General features: G+C 36.8%; 1 protein-coding gene across 2 annotated transcripts in view; it reads right to left on the bottom strand.

Annotated features, from left to right (window-relative positions):
* Positions 1–20,253, bottom strand: part of CROT (carnitine O-octanoyltransferase) — a 47,561-nt gene that overhangs the window by 19,417 nt on the left and 7,891 nt on the right. For both annotated transcript variants that reach the window (XM_049641388.1, XM_049641389.1), the window contains exons 5-9: positions 18,799–18,980; positions 18,510–18,634; positions 8,514–8,622; positions 1,889–1,982; positions 745–870 (exon numbers count right to left, since the gene is read on the bottom strand). In XM_049641388.1, coding sequence (XP_049497345.1) covers positions 745–870; positions 1,889–1,982; positions 8,514–8,622; positions 18,510–18,634; positions 18,799–18,980 — 636 coding nt within the window. The remainder of the gene's footprint in view (positions 1–744; positions 871–1,888; positions 1,983–8,513; positions 8,623–18,509; positions 18,635–18,798; positions 18,981–20,253) is intronic.

Genomic DNA, 20,253 nt, shown 5'->3' with positions numbered 1-20,253 from the left:
CCCCCGCTCACGGTCTGTCGGTGTCTCTCAAAAATTAATAAATATTAAAAAAAATTTTTTAAAAAAGCTTGCAGACTTTCCTACTAAAGAAGTCCAGCTAAAGTTATTTTTACTTACAAAATTTTTCAATCCTTTATTTTTTCTACTATTTAATCGTGATGAATCCATTATGAAATAATTTAAGTGTTTTCAAAAGCCTAAGAGACTTCTACAGGTACGAATACTACCTTTTATTGTTTCCCAGGAAATGATAACATTACCCTGGGGGGGCAGGGAAGGAAACAAAATAAGGCCACATTTACTATGTACTTGTGACTCACTAAAAGTCAGTGTGAATAAAAATCAATGATAAATTACTTACAAGAGTGATATAACTCCTAGAACAGACCTCACCAACTAAGATGTCAAGGCACACTGCTGTGGGTTACCGGAAGGTTCTCATGTCACCTTTGGCATGATAAGCTCACTTAGCCCAGAGTCCCATGCAAATTTTCTGTTCATCCAAACAATAGCCATACTTCTTTAAATAATGTACAAGATATATCTAAATTACCTAAACAATGAGGCAAGAATTTACAAAGGATTATTTATGTGTAAGCTTCAATCTGGTAAATGTATATATGACAGCTAAGTAAAAATTTTAAGAAACTGCATGTAACAAAAAAATCTTTTCATCTTTAATATACACAAGAGCCTTCCAGAATAATCTGTGAGAAGAAGTAACAGAACAAGATAGTCAAGTACCTGAGAATAATCTTCTGGCGTTACATGTGGACTGCTATCTTCTAGGGAATACACCAGTAAACTGCTTTGAATTTTTTCTAACCTAGTCAAGTTCTCTGGATCAAGACTAATCAAATATTCTCGTGCCTAAGAGACAAAGAAATAATGATTAAATGTTACAAACTAAATATATCCAGAAAATCTAAAAATAGTCTGTTAGGGAAAAGGTTTATTAAGAAAAGCATAGGGGCGCCTGGGTGGCGCAGTCGGTTAAGCGTCCGACTTCAGCCAGGTCACGATCTCGCGGTCCGTGAGTTCGAGCCCCGCGTCAGGCTCTGGGCTGATGGCTCGGAGCCTGGAGCCTGTTTCCGATTCTGTGTCTCCCTCTCTCTCTGCCCCCCCCCCCCAGTTCATGCTCTGTCTCTCTCTGTCCCAAAAATAAATAAAAAACGTTGAAAAAAAAAAAATTAAAAAAAAAAGAAAAGCATAAACCTCTACCTGAAAGTAGACTATTCCTATGAAATCTTTCATGAGCCAAAATGGTATAGAGCAAAGAGGCAATTACTATTAATTTATATGGAAACAGGTTTGAACGTTCTCCAAAAATAACCTCGCTTTTGCTTTACTGGTAACACAGGACACATCTTGCGAAGGGATGCACAAATAAAGTCAGATAAAGCACAGGTGCTCCCAGACACAGATGCCCAGAGCTTGATGGTGAGATTCTGAAGGCGGCTCCAGGGGAATGAGCTTGGTGTGCCACTCTTGCTGCTCAAGGAACGTGCTGTGACACACACTTGCTGACACTATTTTTGCTTTTTGCCTTTTTTCATGAAAGCAAACATCCTCCTTGGGTTTCTTTCAATGCACAAAACCCAGTACTAATGTAGGTACTTTGTGAGAGTGTAGTGACATAACCAAAACTTTAAAAAAGTGGGAGATACTTGTGCAGTTAATAATGCCCTATTACATATTTCGAAACTGCTAAGAGAATACATGTTAAAAGTCCTCATCACAAGACAAAAAATTTAATTATGTGAGATTTATTGTGATCATTTTACAGTATATACAAATATCTAATTATGCTGTACACCTGAAACTAATATAATGTTATGTCAATTATACCTCAGTTAAAAAAAACACACACACAACTATAAATTATAACCTTAGCCCATCGGGTTCGCTCCTCACTGGTTAATGCTGGTATCCCAGGTCCATCGGGTTCACTATGGCACTTCTTGTGAATATATGTCAATTGCCTTAGGGAAGATTAAAGAAAGAATATGTAAAAAAAGCATAAGCAGGATCACTAGCTACTTTTAGCCTTTAATAGGTCATATTGTTTATCAGTACTTAAATGTTTTGATGTATTATCCAAAGAAAGGGATTATGATCTCAACAGCAATTTCCCACACCTTATCTCCTTTTTTTTGTTTTTAAAGTGTGTGGCCTATTAACACAAAAGTATATTTAATAACTTTAAGTAATTAAATTTGCTGTTTGGCTGGTGTTATTTATACTTTCAAAATGTACATGTACTTCTGGGGTCTAAGTAAATACCCCTTACAATAGAGAACTTGAAAAATATTCTGTAAATGATATCACAAATATTATGTACATCTTACCTAACTAAAAACTATGTGCATATATATTTAACAGAAGAATTACTCTATAACCAATTAATATTTGTGTGTAACCTCAAAAATAGAATACGTTGTCAATTTTAAATGTTTTCACATGTTACTTACAATCATTTTAAAGACTCTATTAAAGAAAAATTTTCACTCCAAAGTACTCTATACTCCCAAACTGATGAGTTTCCTGTATCTTTAAACATTTGACAGGCAAATAACAGGGTTCTTCAATAAAGAAATACACTTTCATCAATCCAAAATCCACAGAGGTTTAGCATAGGCAACAAAAGCAAAAAATTACATCAAACTAAAAGCTTCTGCACAGTTAACATCAAAATTAAAAGGCAACCTACAGAATATGAGAAAGTATTTGCAAGCCATGTATCTGATAAGAGGTTAATATTCAAAATATATAAGGAATCCCTACAACTCAATACCAAAAAACCAAATAACCCTAATTTAAAAATGGGTTAAGGAACTAAACAGACATTTCTTCAAAGACATACAAATGGCCAGCAAGTGCACAAGGTACTCAATATGACTACACATCAGGGAAATATTAATCAAAACCACAATGATACATCACTTCACAGCTATCTGGATGGTTATGAGAAAGTAAGAAATAAGTGTTGGTGAGGATGTGGAGAAAAGAACTCTTGTGGACTGTTGGTAGGAATGTCAATTGCTGCAGCCTCTATGGAAAATAGTAAGGAGTTTCCTTGAGAAATTAAAAGCAAAACTACTCTATGACCCAGCAATCCCAGTTCTGAGTGTATATCAAAAGGAATTGAAGTCAGGACCTTAAGAGACATCTGCACTCCCATGTTTACTGCAGCATTATTCACAATAGCCAAGAGGTGTAAGACACTTAAGTATCCACTGACAGATGAATGGATAAACAAAATGTAACATATATGTACAATGGAGTATCATTCACCCTTAAAAAAGAAGGAAAGGAAATCCTGCCATTGGCAACAACATGGATAAGCCTGGAGTACAATACACTAAGTGAAGTAAGTCAGACACAGGACAAATACTACATAATATCACTTACAGGAGCAAGCTAAAATAGAGTGGCATGGTGGTTTCCTGGACATGGGTAAGGAGGAAAGGGTGGGGGGGGGGGTGTAATTAGTCAAAGGACACAAAATTCCAGCTTTACAAGATGAATATCCTAGAGATCTACTGTAGAGCACAGGGCTTGTAATTAACAATACTGTATTGTATGCTTTAAAAAATTAAGAGGATAGGTTTTATGTTAAGTGTTATCACAAAAAAATTATTAAATAAAGGAGGCAGGCAACTTTTGGAGGTAATGGATAGGTTTATGGTAGATTGTGGTGATGGTTTCATGGGTCTGTACTTATTTCCAAACTCATCAGGATGTACACAATAAACATGTACAGCTTTTCATATGTCAATCACACCTCAATAAAGTTTTTAAAAGTCTGTTCAAATTTTTTTAAATGCTACAGATTTGGTAACTAGGATAACCCCTTTTCCTTTAATTTGGCCATCTATGCATCTGTTTTTTTAGCTACACATGCATTGTTTGATATTTAAAAGCACAAAATTTGTATTACCAGTATTTACATTTCAGACTCCTACACCTTTCAAAATATTCTATACTTGAGATTTTCTCACAATCTGGTTTCTGCCTTCATTACTTTCCACTTTCATTTACTATAATCTGGTTTTGTCCTCCAATGATTACCTTGAAACTGCATTTCTGAAAGTCACCAACAGTATCCCATAAAACAAATGTAGTAGGTTTATCTCAGTCCTGTTTTCCTGATCACAGAGTATTTAACACCCAGGAGTAAATCTTAAAATTATCTTCTATCTTAGCTTTTGTAGCACTGTTCCACGGCAGTCTCCTTACCTCGCTTTCTGCTCAGTCTATTTCACTGATCAACTGTTCTCTTTTCACCGCCAAACGTTCCCCCAAATCTGTCACTGACCTCTCCTGACGTCTTCTACAAGTTTCTCCTTTGGTAATTTCATCCATTTGTTTAAGAGCTTTAACTGTCTATTACCTTTGTGTAAGAGGCAACCAAATCTCTAACTTCAACCCCACTTTCTCTTAAAATTTCTGGTCCCAAATTTCCTAATGCTTGCTGATATCTCTACTTCAGTTTCAGTCAGCTGATTTAAAAATCATCTCCCTGTCCCCTTTCCAAATTAAAAGAAAAAAAGCTTATCTTAGAAGAAAACATAGGTATACATCTTTGTGACTTTGTTTTTGTTTTTTAAGGAGGCTCCATGCCCAATGTGGAGCTTCAACTCATGATGCTAGGCTCAAAAGTGGGATGCTCTACCAACTGAGACTGCCAGGTGCCCCTAAATATTTATGACTTTGGATTAGGCAACGATTTCTCAGATACAACACCAAAAGCACAAGCAACCAAAGAAATAGAAAAGTGGACTCTGTAAAAATTAAAACATTTGTGCTTCAAAGGAAGTCAAGAAGAAAATGAGAAGAGAACTCCAGAAAGGGAGAGAAATATTTGCAAATTATGTATCTGGTAAGAGACAGAATGTACAAAGAAGTTTTACAACTCAATAATCAAAAGACAATCCAATTAAAAATTGGAAAAGGATTTTAATAGACTTTTCTCCAAGGAAGATATACAAATGGTCAATAAGCACATGAAAAGATGCTCAACAGCACAGAAGAAAAAGAACACTACTGCACCATTGGTGGAAATGAAAACTGGTGCAGCCACTGTGGAAAATAGTATGGAGGTTCCTAAAAAAGTTAAAAATAAAACTACCTAGAATCTAGCAATCACACTACTGCGTACTTACCCAAAGAATACAAAAACATTAATTCAAAGGGGTACATACACCCCTATGTTTATAGCAGCATTACTTACAATAGCCAAGACATGGAAACAGCCCAAGTGTTCACTGATTGATGAATGGATAAACATGTGGTATATATACATACAACTGAAAACTATTCATCCATACAAAAGAATGAAATCTTGCTATTTGCAATGACATGTATGGACCTAAGTGAAATAAGTGAGCGAAAGACAAATACTATATGGTTTCACTCATATGTAGAATTTAAGAACACAACAAATGAGCAAAAGGGGGAAAAAAGGGGAGAGACAAACCAAGAAACTGACTCCTCACTATAGACAACAAACTGATGATTACCAGAGGGGAGGTGGGGGCAGGATTGGGTTAAATCGATGATGAGGATTAAGGAATGCACTTGTTATGATGAACACCGGCTGATGTATGGAATTGTTGAATCACTATACTGTATACCTGAAACTAATACAGTTAGGTATGTTAACTAAACTGGAATTAAAATAAAAACTTAAAAAAAAATAAAGTTCTTAGTCATTTAAAAAAATGCTCAAGATCCCGGTCATTATAAAAAAGCAAAACTAAACCACAATGAGATCCTACGTCACACCTTTTATAGCCAAGGTTATAGGATGGCTATAACCCAAAAGACAGATAATAACAAGTGTTGGTGAGGTGAGGATGCTAAGAAATTAGAACCTCATTTACTGCTGAAGTGAATGTAAAATGGTGCAGTCATTTTAGAAAACAGTTTGGCATTCCCTCTAATAGTTAAACAGAGCTACGACCTAGCAATTCCCTCCTAGTTATGTATCCAAAAGAAATGAAAATACATATTCACACAAAAGTCTAATGTTCAGGACAGTATGATTCATAATGTCCATTAAGTGATGAATATTTACATAAAATGTGGCATATCCACAGAATGGAATATTCAGCCATTAAAAAGAATAAAGTAATAAAGCATGCTACAACACAGATGAGCCTTGAAAACATCATGCTAAGTAAAAGAAGCCAGACACAAAAGACCATATATTTTAAGATTCCATTTGTATGAAATGCCCAGAATAAGCAAATATACAGACACAAAAAGTCCATTGGTGGTTATGCCAGGCTAATGGAATTAGAGTGTTTGGGAGATATGGGTAGTGTCTACTAATGGATGGGGTGAAAGCTGGGGAGCAATAGGGCTTTACTGCTTATGGGTCCGGGGTTACTTTTGGAGGTAACAAAATGTTCTAAAATTGATTGTAGAGATGATTGCACAATTCTGTGAATATTCTAAAACATGCCAAATTTCACCCTTTATTTTTTTAAGTAGCTTCAAACCCAGCACAGAGCCCAATGTGGGGCCTGAACCCATGACCCTGAGATTACGACCTGAGCTGAGATCAAGAGTCGGACACTCAACCAAGTGAGCCACCCAGGCACCCCAAGAATTGCACACTTTAAATGGGTGAAAGGTATGGTGTGTGAATTATATCTCAATAAAGTAGTTATTAAAAACAAGAAAAAAAATGAAATGGTTCCTCCTCCTCTCTGTTGCCTCCTTCTGTTATAATACTACTTGCCTACCCAACCATGTTTAAAAATTTCAGTCCTATTTAATACCTTCTTTTCTTTCTAAGCCCAATCACCAACTCTTACTAATTTTATCCAATGATATTCTAATAGTGTTGTATGGTGACAATTGGTAGTTGCACTTCTGGTAAGTATAGTATAACACAGGAAAAAGTTGAATCGCTATGTTACGCACTTAAAACTGATCTGGGGCGCCTGGGTGGCTCAGTCGGTTGAGCGTCCGACTTCAGCTCAGGTCATGATCTCACTCTGAGTTCGAGCCCCGCATCTGGCTCTGAGCTGTCAGCACAGCTGAGACAGCTGGAGCCCGCTTCACATTCTGTGTCTCCCCCTCTCTCTGCCCCTCCCTGCTCATGCTCTGTCTCTGTCTCAAAAATAAATAAAAACATTTAAAAAAATTAAAAATTTAACTTCTCTAACACTGTGTGCCAACTTCCCTAATAGAAAAACTAAAAAAAAAAAAAAGATACTTTAATAGGGTATAAACATCTTCTATTCTGTGGATTTCAACACCTAAATACAACAAAAGGCTCACATCCAAAAAGTATAAAGAACTCCTCCCACATAGTCATATATGTATGAAAGTGCTAATTAGTATAACTATTTTTGAAAACTGCATTATGTACTGAATTTCAATGTTCACATACCCTATGACTCAACAAGTCCTTTCCTAAGTGTAATCAGAAAGAAAACGTACAAGGATTCTCACAGCATCATTTTTTGTTCTAGTAAAAATCGTCAGCCACCTAAATAATTACCCTTGAAAAGAAGAGAAAGCATGGTAACTGACAAGTGGTATGAAGGAAATTTCTAAAATACTGGAAATATTCTATTATCTTGACCCGGTGGTGGTTACATGAGTATGTAGCTGTATATTTCTGTGTGCACTTTTGTACATGTTTGTAATACTTAATAAAAAAATTTTAGAGATATATATAGATACATACAACTCAACATTTATAAGACAATCTAGGAAGATTTGAACAAATGATTGTATATTAATGATATTAAAAAATTCCTCATTTTCTAAAAGAAGCAAGTCATGAGGTGTGATAATGGTACTGCATGTGTATGATTTTAAGAGTCCTTATCTTTTAGAGGTACATACTAAAATACTTCAGTGGAAACATTAGGTCTTGAGATTTTCTTTACAATAATCCATAGGAGACTGAGGGGAGGAGAAAAGGCAAGTTGATACAAGGCTATGAATTCATAATTGTTGAAGCTAGGAGATGATAACTGTTGAAGCCGGGGTATGAGAACATGGAAGAGCTTCATTCTACAGTTCCCTCAAAATTTTGAAATTTTCCATAATATAGTTTGAAAATATAAACACACAAAATACTATACGTACATACTACGTGTACATACTATTTGTATGCATTTAAATACATACTAGATATAAACTATATTCTTTTTTATAAGTCTTTATGTGCATATAAATTCACTAGAACGGATACAGAAGGACAGAATACACCAAACTAGTTAATGGTGATAAATTCTGGGGCAAGAAATGGAATTGATAATATTCTGAATGTTTTCCTTTTCTCCAAGTGGAATAGATTCATATACATCTAAAGTAAAGTTAAAAATTAATGAAAGCTAAAAATAATAAATTTGCAAAAATCAGCATATACAGAATTATTTCTTTTTAGCTTACTGTCCCTTTATACAAAGGCAATTGTGAACAAAATTTATTTTTTTAACTCAAGCAAAAACTTAACACCTCAAGACTCAAGAAAGTAGTTTGAAAACCTGTGAATCTCTGGTGGGGTCATCAAACATCCTTCATGCATTACATCAAAGACAAAGACTCGGCCTCGACAAAGCACCGTTATGTGAGTTGGGGAACGCCCTTCGCTCTCTGGAAAAAGAAACAGGAAATCCAAACTCAATCTCTCAAAGTTAAACAAGAGTAAAACTGCTTATTTACAACCAAAAGAAGAAAATAATCCTTGCTCCAATACTTGATAATATATTCATATATTCATCAAAAATATCATATGAACAATAAGGTGATGGACTTTCAATTATGATATAAATGTACACTCTTGAAATCTGTCCATGTGAAACAGCCAAAAATCCATGGAGTTTCAAATATTTGTACACCTTGAGACTTATATAATCCCAAACTCCTGCAGGGCTTTCTAGTTTATTCATGGATAGAAATGACAAAGGGAAAAGGGCAGCAAGAAATCCTGTAGAAGAGCTATGAGAATTAGTTTCTCCTAGGCTTTATTTCAATGTTGACTGCTTATCAGATAATTTAATTGCAGTAAAAATCTAGCTATGATTTCTAAATAAAATAGTTTTCAGTTGAAAAAGGGCTCTGTTTGAGTGGCAAGGAGAATGCTTTTTGCCAAATCTAGTTTTACTTAAGGCACTAATCACACCTGGCAAGCCACTGATAATTGATTCTATGATTCTTTGGGCACACTTTAACTCTCCAAGAACTGTATGTTTGCTGTAAATCTCATAATATTCTGATTTAGCCTAACTTTTCTATTACCATTGCCTTTGACAAAGGTCTTCCTATATGGTCCCTGTTCCTTTCCTCTAAGAAAAAAGACAGAAAAGACATACACTGCCAATGGAAGGAAATGTACTGATTAATATGTACAATTAACTGTGGTAAATGCTTTACACACATTATCTCATGAAACCCATCAACTATGAGGAAAGATCATCTCCTCATAGCACTGTTTTTTTTCTCTTATATCCTATTTCTTCCAGTTCTAGGAGGTAAGGTATGTATTTTCATTGTCTTTCATGGCTACTTCCAATACATTTCTTCTCTCTTCTCCTTCAAAAACCTCCTCATCTTTTTACATTTAATACTACTACATCTTATTGTTGCCATTTACTGACCACCCCCTATTCAAAATTTAGGACTGGAAAAGAAAAAAGAAAATAAGCCTGATAGCAAATTCATCAACAAATGTTGGGAGGGCGACAGGACAGGAGGGTACTACTTCAGGATGGGCCTAAGTGGGGATATTTTAGCAGAGACCTAAACAAAGTTAGGAGTGAGCATGGAAATATCTGCAAGAAGAGAATCTTAAGCACAGGAAACAGCAAGTGCAAAGGCATTAGGACAAAATGAGATAGTTTGCTTTAAAAAAAAAAAACAGAAAAAAAAGTCAGTGTAGCTGCAGCAGAGAGAGAAAAGGGTAGAACGGTAGCCAGGATCAGGGCCAGGTTACATTGGCCTCAGAAAGCACTTCCAATTTTAAATATTATGAAAAGGAAGCCTATGGAGGGTTTTAAGTAAGACAGTAATAATGTGACCTCATTAGTACTTGAAAAAGGTCACTCAGGCTACTCTATGAAGAGGAGATCATAACAGTGAAGAGAACATACAGCAAGATCAGTTGAGAGATAACTAAAGTGATCTAGGTGACAAGGATCTATGTGAAAGGTGATGGTGGCTTTGAATGAGGTGTGACACTTGAAGCAGACAAGAGGTCAATTTTTTTTTTTTCTTTCCAGATGAGCGATACTACAGATTAGGACAATCCAGTAAAGAGGGAAAACTGACAACGCAGCAAAGATAAGTCAGCAGCAAGGTCCTTGATTACACAAGAAGAGGTGGGGCCCAGTGCACCATACAGAACGTTGTCTTTATGAGACAAAGCAGTTCATCCATTTAAACAAGGGAAGGCAGAACGTAAAATAATGTATTGTGAGGGGGTTGCAGGATGGACAAGTATTTGAATGAGTAGGTTTTCTATGAATGCTGTAACAAATTACCACTAACAACACAAATGGATTATCTTACAGGTATGGGGAACAGAAGTTTGAAACTTGTCTTACTAGTCTAAAATGAAGGTCAGCACGTCTGTGTTCCTTCTGGAGGCTCTAGGGGAGAATCAGTTTCCTTTGCTTTTCCAGCTTCTAGAGACTGCCCACACTCTTGCCCTTAGGACTCTCCTCCATTTTCACAACCATCAAAGGAGGATCATGACTTTCTCATCCTCCCATCAATTGGGTTCTCTTCTGCCTCTTTCTTTACTTGTAAGAATTCCTGTGATTATTTTGTGTCCACATGAATATTCCAGAATAATCTTCCCATGTCTAGTCAACTGATTAACAAACTTAACTTCATTTGTGACCTAAATTCCCCTTTACTATGTAACCTAAAACATCTGACAGGCTCCAAGGATTAGGAAGCAAACATCTCTGGGGGACTGAGGAGCATTATTCTGCCTAACAGATAGGTTGGTAAATTTTGTGATGGAAAGACTGCTTTACATTTATTGAGAATAAGAGTTCATTAGCTGAGAATAAAGAAAAGCATGAGACAGTCTTTCTAGAAGAGAGAGAATAACCTGACAAAAATATATGGCAAGATCGGGGCACCTGGGTGGCTCAGTCGGTTAAGCATCCGACTTTGGCTCAAGTCATGATCTCACAGTTTGTGAGTTCAAGCCACGCATCGGGCTCTGTGCTGACAGCCTGGAGCCTGCTTCTAATTCTGTGTCTCCCTCTCTCTCTGCCCCTTCCCCATCATGCTCTGTTTCTCTCTCTCAAAAATAAACAAACATTAAAAAATATATATATATGGCAAGGTATGCTGTGGGTCCATTGGAGGTTTAACAGAAAATTAAGTGATGTTTTCTCAAGCCAAGTAAATTGCTATGGTAATATGTAGAGGTAAGAGAGAAGATTATAATTAAACAGTGATGAGGGGTGGGTGGAGTGGGGAAGGGGGGGTGGGTGGAGTGGGGAAGGGGGGGTGGAATGGGGAAGGGGGGGTGGGCAAAGATTTGAATGTGTATGCAAAGGAGTGATTACAGTGGAGGTGGCAGGAATGGAACTGTGAATAACTGTAGAATAACTGCATTTAAGTCACAATGTGATCAAAGAAACAGCTAAGGTAGACTCCCAAAGGAAGGGAGTTGTGAAGACAAGGTGGAGATCAGAGTGAGATGCTTATAATTACCATGCAGCATCGAAATTGGAGATGGAGTTTTTGATAACAAGGTCTAGGGAATGACCACAGGAGTGTGTGGCTCCTTGAGAAGGAATGGAGGTGCAGATCACTAGAGGAAGAAAGTGAAGGAAAGCAGAAGTCACGGATTATCAACAATTGGAAGTTCAAGTCATCAAGGATGTGACTGAGGTAGTAATGGAAAGAAATGCAGGGAGCCTGGTGCTATACCAATCAATGAACAAAGGAGAATGGTCAAAAACAAAGTCACTGCAATCATGACAAGCTCTGGGGATCTCACCTGATAGCTTTCCTTTTTTCCAGAGCTCAAACTGTAAGGAAGAAGGGAAAGTGGAAAGAATAACAGGAGATAAAGAGCATACAACATCTCCTACCTTTCTTCTAGTACCAAAGTATGAGAGAAAATATACCCACTTGAGATGGTTATAGGCAACACAGTAAGCTCAAAGAATAACCAGGTTCAGTAACAGAACCCTTCAAAGTAAACAGGAACTTTCAGAGAAAAGGTTGAAGATATAAAGGATTTTGCTGACTGTGTGCTTCAGGAAGTACACAAGAGTCTGGAAAAGGAAAGGAGAGTGGGTCACAGTAGTAAGGAACGTAGATCAAATTAGGCTATGCACAAATCCACGAATCCAGAGGACAGGCTATGATCTGAGAAGTCTGAACTTCTAGGCAAAATGAGGTAAACAGGGCAAAAGGCATGACGGAATTAGTGTTAATGGTCTCTTAAGGGGGAAGTAAAAATAAAAATAGTTCTAACTATTGCCTCCTTATTGACACCATCCTTTGAGCCATAGCAGCTTACAGGCTGCCTCCACATACATCATTTCTTCAATTTTCTCTGTCTTCAAGATAGATTCCATGACCCATTTTAATTTCTCTCTTCCAAAACACTTAAATCTTCCACTTTCTCTTTCTGCACCTGCTTGATTGTTGTAGGGAAAAAAAAGAATATATCATCTAATTTTAAATTCGTAAACACCATTTCAAATGGGCACTCAACACTGATCAGCTACCCTACATTTCCATAGCAAATGTGCTTCTCCCACTTTCCAAAAATGACTAGTATTTCACACCATCTCCTTTCTCCTCAAATCTTCTACCCCAGGTGATGACCTCAGTTCTCATTTCACCAATGAAAACACAAGGAATTCATAGGACCTCCTCATCTTCCCACAACAAAATTGGTCAATTATGTCTGCATCAAGATGCACACTTTCTGCATTCCCTCTCATCATTGCTCTTGTCAAAGACCAACCCCTCCACCATTTCTACTTTTTGACCCTCTCAGCTCTTATCTTTTCAAAGACTCTGGCTGTTTATTCTTACCCCTGTAAGATTATTGTTCTTCCTCTCCTATGCCAATCTCGTGATGTAATAGCACTCATTTTTATTTAAATTTTAGCTAGCCAACATCTAGTGCAGTATTGGTTTCAGCAGAATTCAGTGATTCATCGCTCACATACAACTCCCAGTCCTCATCACAACTGCCCTCCTTAATACCCATCACCAATCTAAGCCCATCTCCCACCCACCTCCCTTCATCAGCCTCAGTTTGTTCTCTATCATTAAGAGTCTCCTGTGGTGTTTTCCTCTCTCCCTCTTTCCAACCCCCTCTTCTCATATGTTCATGTTTGGGTTCTTAAATTCCACATAAGAGCGAAATCATATGGTTTCTCTAATTGAGTTATTTTGCTTAGCCTAATACATTCTAGTTTCATCCATGTCATTTCAAATGGCAGGATTTCATTCTTTTTGATGGCTAATATTCTGTTGTGTGGGTGTATGTGTGTATACATATGTGTATATGCATATACACATATATATGCATACACACATAGTTTGACTATTGTGGATAATGCTACTATAAACACTGGGGTTTGTGGACCCCTCTGAATCTGTACTTTTGTATCCTTTGGGTAAATACCTAATAGTCCAATTGCTAGATTATAGAGTAGTTCTATTATTAGTTTTTTGAGGAACCTACATACTGTTCTCCAGAGAGGCTGCACCAGTTTATATTCCCACTCACAGTTCAAGAGGTTTCCCCTTTCTCTGCATCCTTGTCAATGCCTGCTGTTTCTTGTGTTGTTAATTTTAGCCATTCTGACAGGTGTGAGGTGGTTATCTCATTGTGGTTTTGATGTGTAGTTCCCTGATGAGTGATGTTGAGTATCTTTTTAGGTGTCTGTTAGCCACTTGGATGTCTTCTTTGGAAAAGTGTCCATTCATGTCTTCTGCCCATTTCTTCAGTGGATTGTTTTTTGGGTGTTGAGTTTGGCAAGTTCTTTATAGACTTTATCTGATAGATCATTTGCAAATATCTTCTCCTTTTCCATAAGTTACCTTTTAGTTTTGATTGCTTCCTTCACTGTACAGAAGCTTTTCATCTTGATGAAACAGTTCACATTTGCTTTTTTTCCCCTTGCCTCCAGCAACGTGTCTAGTAAGAAGTTGCTGTTGCCAAGGTCAAAGAGGTTGCTACCTGTGATCTCCTCTAGGATTTTGATGGTTTCATGTCTCATATTTAGGTCTTTCATCCTTTTTGAATTTACTTTTGTGTATGATGTAAGAAAGTGGTCTAAGCTTCATTCTTCCACATGTCACTGTCCAGTTTTCCCAACACCATTTGTTGAAGGGACTATCTTTTTTCCATTGGATATTCTTTCCTGCTTTGTTGAAGAGGAGTTGACCATGTAATTGTGGGTCCATTTCTGGGTTTTCTATTCTGTTCCATTGATCTTTGTGTCTCTTTTTGTGCCAGTAACAATAGTGTCTTGATGACTACAGCTTTGTAATATAGCTTGAAATCAGAATTATGATGCCCCCAGTCTTTTCTTTTTTAGGATTGCTTGGACAATTTGGGGTCTTTTGTGGTTCCGTACAAATTTTAGGATTGTTTGTTCTAGCTCTGCAAAAAATGCTAGTGGTATTTTGATTGGGATTGCGTTAAATGTATAGATCGCTTTGGGTAGTATAGACATTTTAACAATGTTTTGTTCTTCAATGACCATGGAATGCTTTTCCATTTCTTGGTGTGCTCTTCAATTTCTTTCCTAAGTGTTCAATAGTTTTCAGAGTACTTCTTTAGTTAGGTTTATTCCTAGGTATCTTATTGTTTTTTGATGTAATTGCAAATGGGATCAATTCCTTGATTTCTTTTTCTGCTACTTTGTTATTGGTGTATAGAAATGCAACAGATTTCTGCATGTTGATCTTATATCCTGTGATTGTGCTGAATTCATGTATTAGTTCTAACAATTTTTTGGTGGTATCTGTTGAGTTTTCTACATACAGTACCATGTCATCTGCAAATAGCAGAAGTTTGACTTCTTCCTTGCCAATTTGGATGCCTTTTATTTCTCTTTGTTATATAATAGTACCCATTTAAAAAAATAAAGTATCTCCCACTGTACATCAAAACTTCTTCCGTAAGGATTATTTCCAAATGTTGTCACTACTTACTTAGCTTCCTTTCATCTTCTCCAGTTGAGCTCCCTTCCCCAACTTCCACTAAGACTGCTCTTGTCGAGGGCAGCCGGTCCATGTCATGTTGACAAATAATTTGGTCACTTTTAAATTTTATCTCAGTTGACCTTTGGAGCATTCAGTACAACACTTCCTCCTCTTGGCTTCCGGGAGACCACTGTCCTTGCTTCCTTCCCACTTTAGTCTCTTTTGCTGTGTTCGACTCTTCAGACCACCAAATACCATATTTAATTGTGCTAAGCACCATTATTTGTTCACTTGATAATCTTCCTCTATATGTGTTACAAAAGCTACTCTTAGGGCTTTAAAATGTTTTCTGTGCCTGCTAATGGTGATTCCTAAATCTCTTGGTACAGCACTGAAACTGCTCCCCCAGTCCAAACTTTGCATCCAACTATCTACTTGCATTTCCACTTCAGATGTCTAAAAGGCATCTTAAACTCAACATAGCCTAAGGGACCTCTTAATTTCCTCCCTGAATATTTCGTCCCAATTTTTCCCACCTCATCAACCAACACATCTATCTACCCCATTTCTTAAGCCAAATACCTTGAAGTCATCTGATTCCCCTTTTTTTTCTTACATCTCATAACCAATCTATGAATAATTCTGCTAAACCCAAAACCAAAATATACCCAGAATCTAAGAACTTTTTATCAGTTCCATATTATTACGCAAGTACAAGTCATTATTGTAGCTCACTAGAACTACTAAAACTATTTTCTTTTTTTTTTTTTTTAACGTTTTATTTATTTTTGAGACAGGGAGAGACAGAGCATGAACAGGGGAGGGTGAGAGAGACGGAGACACAGAATCTGAAACATGCTCCAGGCTCTGAGCTGTCAGCACAGGGCCTGGCGCGGGGCTCGAACTCACGGACCGCGAGATCATGACCTGAGCCGAAGTCGGCCGCTTAACCGACTGAGCCACCCAGGCGCCCCTAAAACTATTTTCTAACTGATCTCCCTGCTTCTACCACTGTCTGTTTCCTAAAAATCTTAATCTTCAAACAGCAGGTACAATCATCTTTTCAAAACATAAACCTGATCACATCACTTTCCTCCTCAAAACTCACTAATACTATCTTATTCACATTTTAAATAAAATCCAAATCCACGAGTTGGCTTCCAAATTACCATATGATCCAGCCTCTAGTCACCACTCCAGTCGGCCACCTCCCCGTGGCCTCGTGTGCTCCATCCATATTCCCCTTCAAACATGCCAAATTTATTCATGCCCGGGGGATTTCTTCCCTCAACACAAAAACAATATGAACCAATCAAAAATAAAAAGACAAAAAACTTCTGGAACATCTTATTCATATCCTCAGAGATGCTTTCCCTGACTACCTAAACAGCCACCTACTTACCCATTATTTGAATTCTCTATACAGTATTTATCACCAACTCTGTTATTTGTTTACTTATTACCTCAGCTTTATCCCTAACTATACCTCTTCGCATGGCTGTAAGTATAAGAATATAGTTTATGATAGCTTGAAGGACTGTATTAAGAGGCACATTGTTAAATTAATGACTGCATTTTACATGCCCAAACACCATAAAATACCTAGGAATAAACCTAACCAAAGAGGTAAAAGACCTGTATGCTGAAAACTATTCAAAGCTTATGAAAGAAATTGAAGACGACAATAAGAAATCAAAGAACATTTCATGCTCATAGATTAGAAGAATATTGTTAAAATGTCGAAACTACCCAAAGCAATCTACACACTCAATGCAATCCTTATCAAAATAGCACCAGCATTCTTCACAGACTTAAAACAATCCTAAAATTTCTATGGAACCACAAAAGACCCCAAATAGCCAAAGTAATGTTGAAAAAGAAAACCAAAGACGGAAGCATCACAATCCCACACTTTAACTCGCAATACATGCTGTACCTTAAAGGATTATTTTATCTATCTTAGAACATACCTATCAAATAGTAAAGATTGAACTTGAAAACCAGGTTGACTGATTTGAGTTCTTAACCCATATGCATATTTCTCTCTTTGCTACGGCTATTCCATTTTCTCCTGTTCATTTTTTCCATTCATGTTCGGGCATTAAACTTTATGCCCTAAGTAACCAGGTTTTTCACTTGGAACATCAATATAAATGTGTGTGGGCCTGAGGACATTAAATATCTCAAGCATCTAATGAGGTTTACAAAGAGGAGTTTATGAAAGTAAACTCATATTCCTCACACTACAAGCAAAACTGGCAAAGAAATTTTACTTTTTTTTTAACGTTTATTTATTTTTGAGACATAGAGAGACAGAGCATGAACGGGGGAGGGTCAGACAGAGAGGGAGACACAGAATCCGAAACAGGCTCCAGGCTCTGAGCAGTCAGCACAGAGCCTGACGCGGGGCTTGAACTCACGGACCGCGAGATCATGACCTGAGCCGAAGTCGGACGCTTAACTGACTGAGCCACCCAGGCGCCCCAGAAATTTTACTTTTAAACAAAATTTCAGGTAAGAAAAATATCCTTTCATAGTTACATTCTGCAGTAACTATAAACTATGTTATTAAATTTATAAAAAAGAAAAAGATCCTGAAATAACCAAAAACAGGTAGTTACTACAATAGAATTTTCCATTTTGAGATATGCTAGCACACCAAGCAGAATTTACCATTAAGCGGACAGTAAAAACAAAAACTTTGGTGAGTCAATCTGAACTCATATGCCTTCAAGAAGACTGACACCAGGCTCTCACCTCAAAAGGCTGGGAGTGGAAGGAAGGGCATACTCACAGAGAAATGGGGCATAATAACCATATATAAGCAAACACTCAAAAAGAAAATTCAAGTAAGAGGGTAGAGACAGAAAGATCCAAATCATATGTTCCAGATTTCCTAATATTCTAATCGATAATGTTCTTTAAAATTTAAATACTCAAATGATGCAACATAAACACCAGCTTTTATATAGAAGTATGTAAGACACATTTTATAAAATCCATTCCCAGGGCATCTGGGTGGCTCAGTTGGTTTCACATCCAACTCTTGATTTCAGCTCAGGTCATGATCTCACAATTGGTGAGTTCACGCCCCATGTCGAGCTCTGGGCTGGCAGCAAGAAGCCGGCTTGGGATTCTCTCCCCTCCCTCTGTGCCCCTCTCTCTCTCAAAATAAATAAGCATTTAAAAAACAAAAAAAATCCATTCCCATCAATTACTTACAACTAAAAGGTTCACAGAAAGCCTCCAATTAGTCATCCACAGCATCACAGTAGAAACCACAGCACAACTATCCAAATCCTAATGACTTAACCAAAAAAGTACCCATGTTTTCTACTTACCAGTCCTAAAATAATTCATAATTGAATCTCTAGTAATCCCTGGAATCTTGCATGTGGAAAACACCATTCGGAATTGATCCATATCTAGAGGATTATTTCCAACTTTATGAACAGGCACTTTTTCCCTATTAAACAAAAAAAAGTATTTTGGTCAACAAGTCTTTATAACACTTGTAAAACAAGTAGTCACAACTATAGTATCTTTGAATAACTAAAATTCAGCTTCTCAACATTTTGCCACCTAAAACTGTAGGTAAACCTGTTACTAAATTCACATAACTGTCCTTACTTTCTTAATTGCTGCCAGTAGTTCAAGTTATGCCAAAGACTTATACTTCCTCTTTCCAACTGAGTGCCTTCCTTTGGAGGCCAGTAGTGTTCAATATAAGGTGCAGGACCAGCAAAATTGACATTCAGTTGTGACGGTAAACGAGCATCCAGATAGGCAACATTCAGCCACCATTCTTCCAGCTAAAAGAAATTAAGAACTTCAGCCTAATGCAATTGGGTATACTTGAATGTATAATTGCTGCCAAAGAAAACCAAAAAAACAAAAGCTGTATTTGTTCTTTTCTCTTTACTCTTTAACACTTAAAAACACATTTACTTACCCACATCAAATTGTACACGGACAATGGACTTTAAGTCAATTTTACCTCAGTAAGCTCTTTTTAAAAAAATGATAAATTAAAAAATAAAAACATACTTTCTTGTTTTAAATTATCACAGATATTGAAAAATGGTATTATGATCATTTCTTTCTTCTGGAACTATAGGATCTTAATTATAATTACATTACCAAAAACAGGCAACAAGAAAGCACTGAAAAGTCACCTTCAGATAGATCATACTGAAGTCACAACACCGAAGTCCTTAGGTGAGTTTTCCCAGAGTACTTTGGGTATAATAAATATTTAACAAATCCTCACTTAATTATAACAACTAGTAAGACATTTGCAATTTTCCTTTTCCAAGCAAAAACTGCAGTGCTAAATCAGAAATATGAAACCTTTTCAGTACACATAAAACTAATTCAGAATTTTCAGTGCTTTCTGTGTCCTTCTTTTATAATATGCAACTAAATTTCAGGCAGATATGCAGATCTCATCAAATTATCTGGAGTTATTTTTTAAGAAATGGATGTTATAAACTATAATCATTCAGAAAAGGAAGTAACCAAAAAGGATACAGACTTCTTACCTTACCCTGATTCAATTAAAATTGCTCAAGTCTCAAGACTGTGAAGAAAGAAATCTCAAAGTATAAAATTCTATTACTCCTTCATAGTTATCAATGACTAATGGAAAGATCAACTTGCTTTTTATTTCTAAAGCTTAAATACAGTTACAATCATTATTTCTAGATTAAGGCAATTTTTTTTAATGTTTATGAGACAGCACGAGTCATTGACGGGCAGAAAGAGAGAGAGCCACAGAATTTGAAGCAGGCTCCACGTTCTCAGCTGTCAGCACAAAGCCCAATACAGGGCTCAAACCCACAAACTGCGAGATCACGACCTGAGCCAAAGCCAGAAGCTTAACCAACTGAACCACCCAGGCACCCTGGCAATTTTTTTAAATTATGAAAACCTAACCTCTGGTTCACACTACAGAAGCAGAGTAGTTAAGCTGAAGAAGCCCAAGATTCCTTAAAGAAAATTATGCACTGCCTCAGTAATGACTGTATCAACATCTCCCCCTCAATCTACCTAATTCCAACATATAATACTCAAAACCATTCTCCA

The sequence above is a fragment of the Panthera uncia genome, chromosome A2 (assembly GCF_023721935.1).
Source record: "Panthera uncia isolate 11264 chromosome A2, Puncia_PCG_1.0, whole genome shotgun sequence".
NCBI classification, from domain to species: Eukaryota; Metazoa; Chordata; class Mammalia; order Carnivora; family Felidae; genus Panthera; species Panthera uncia.
The sequence above is the reverse complement of the archived record's forward strand: the minus strand, read 5'-3'. Positions and strand labels throughout refer to the sequence as shown.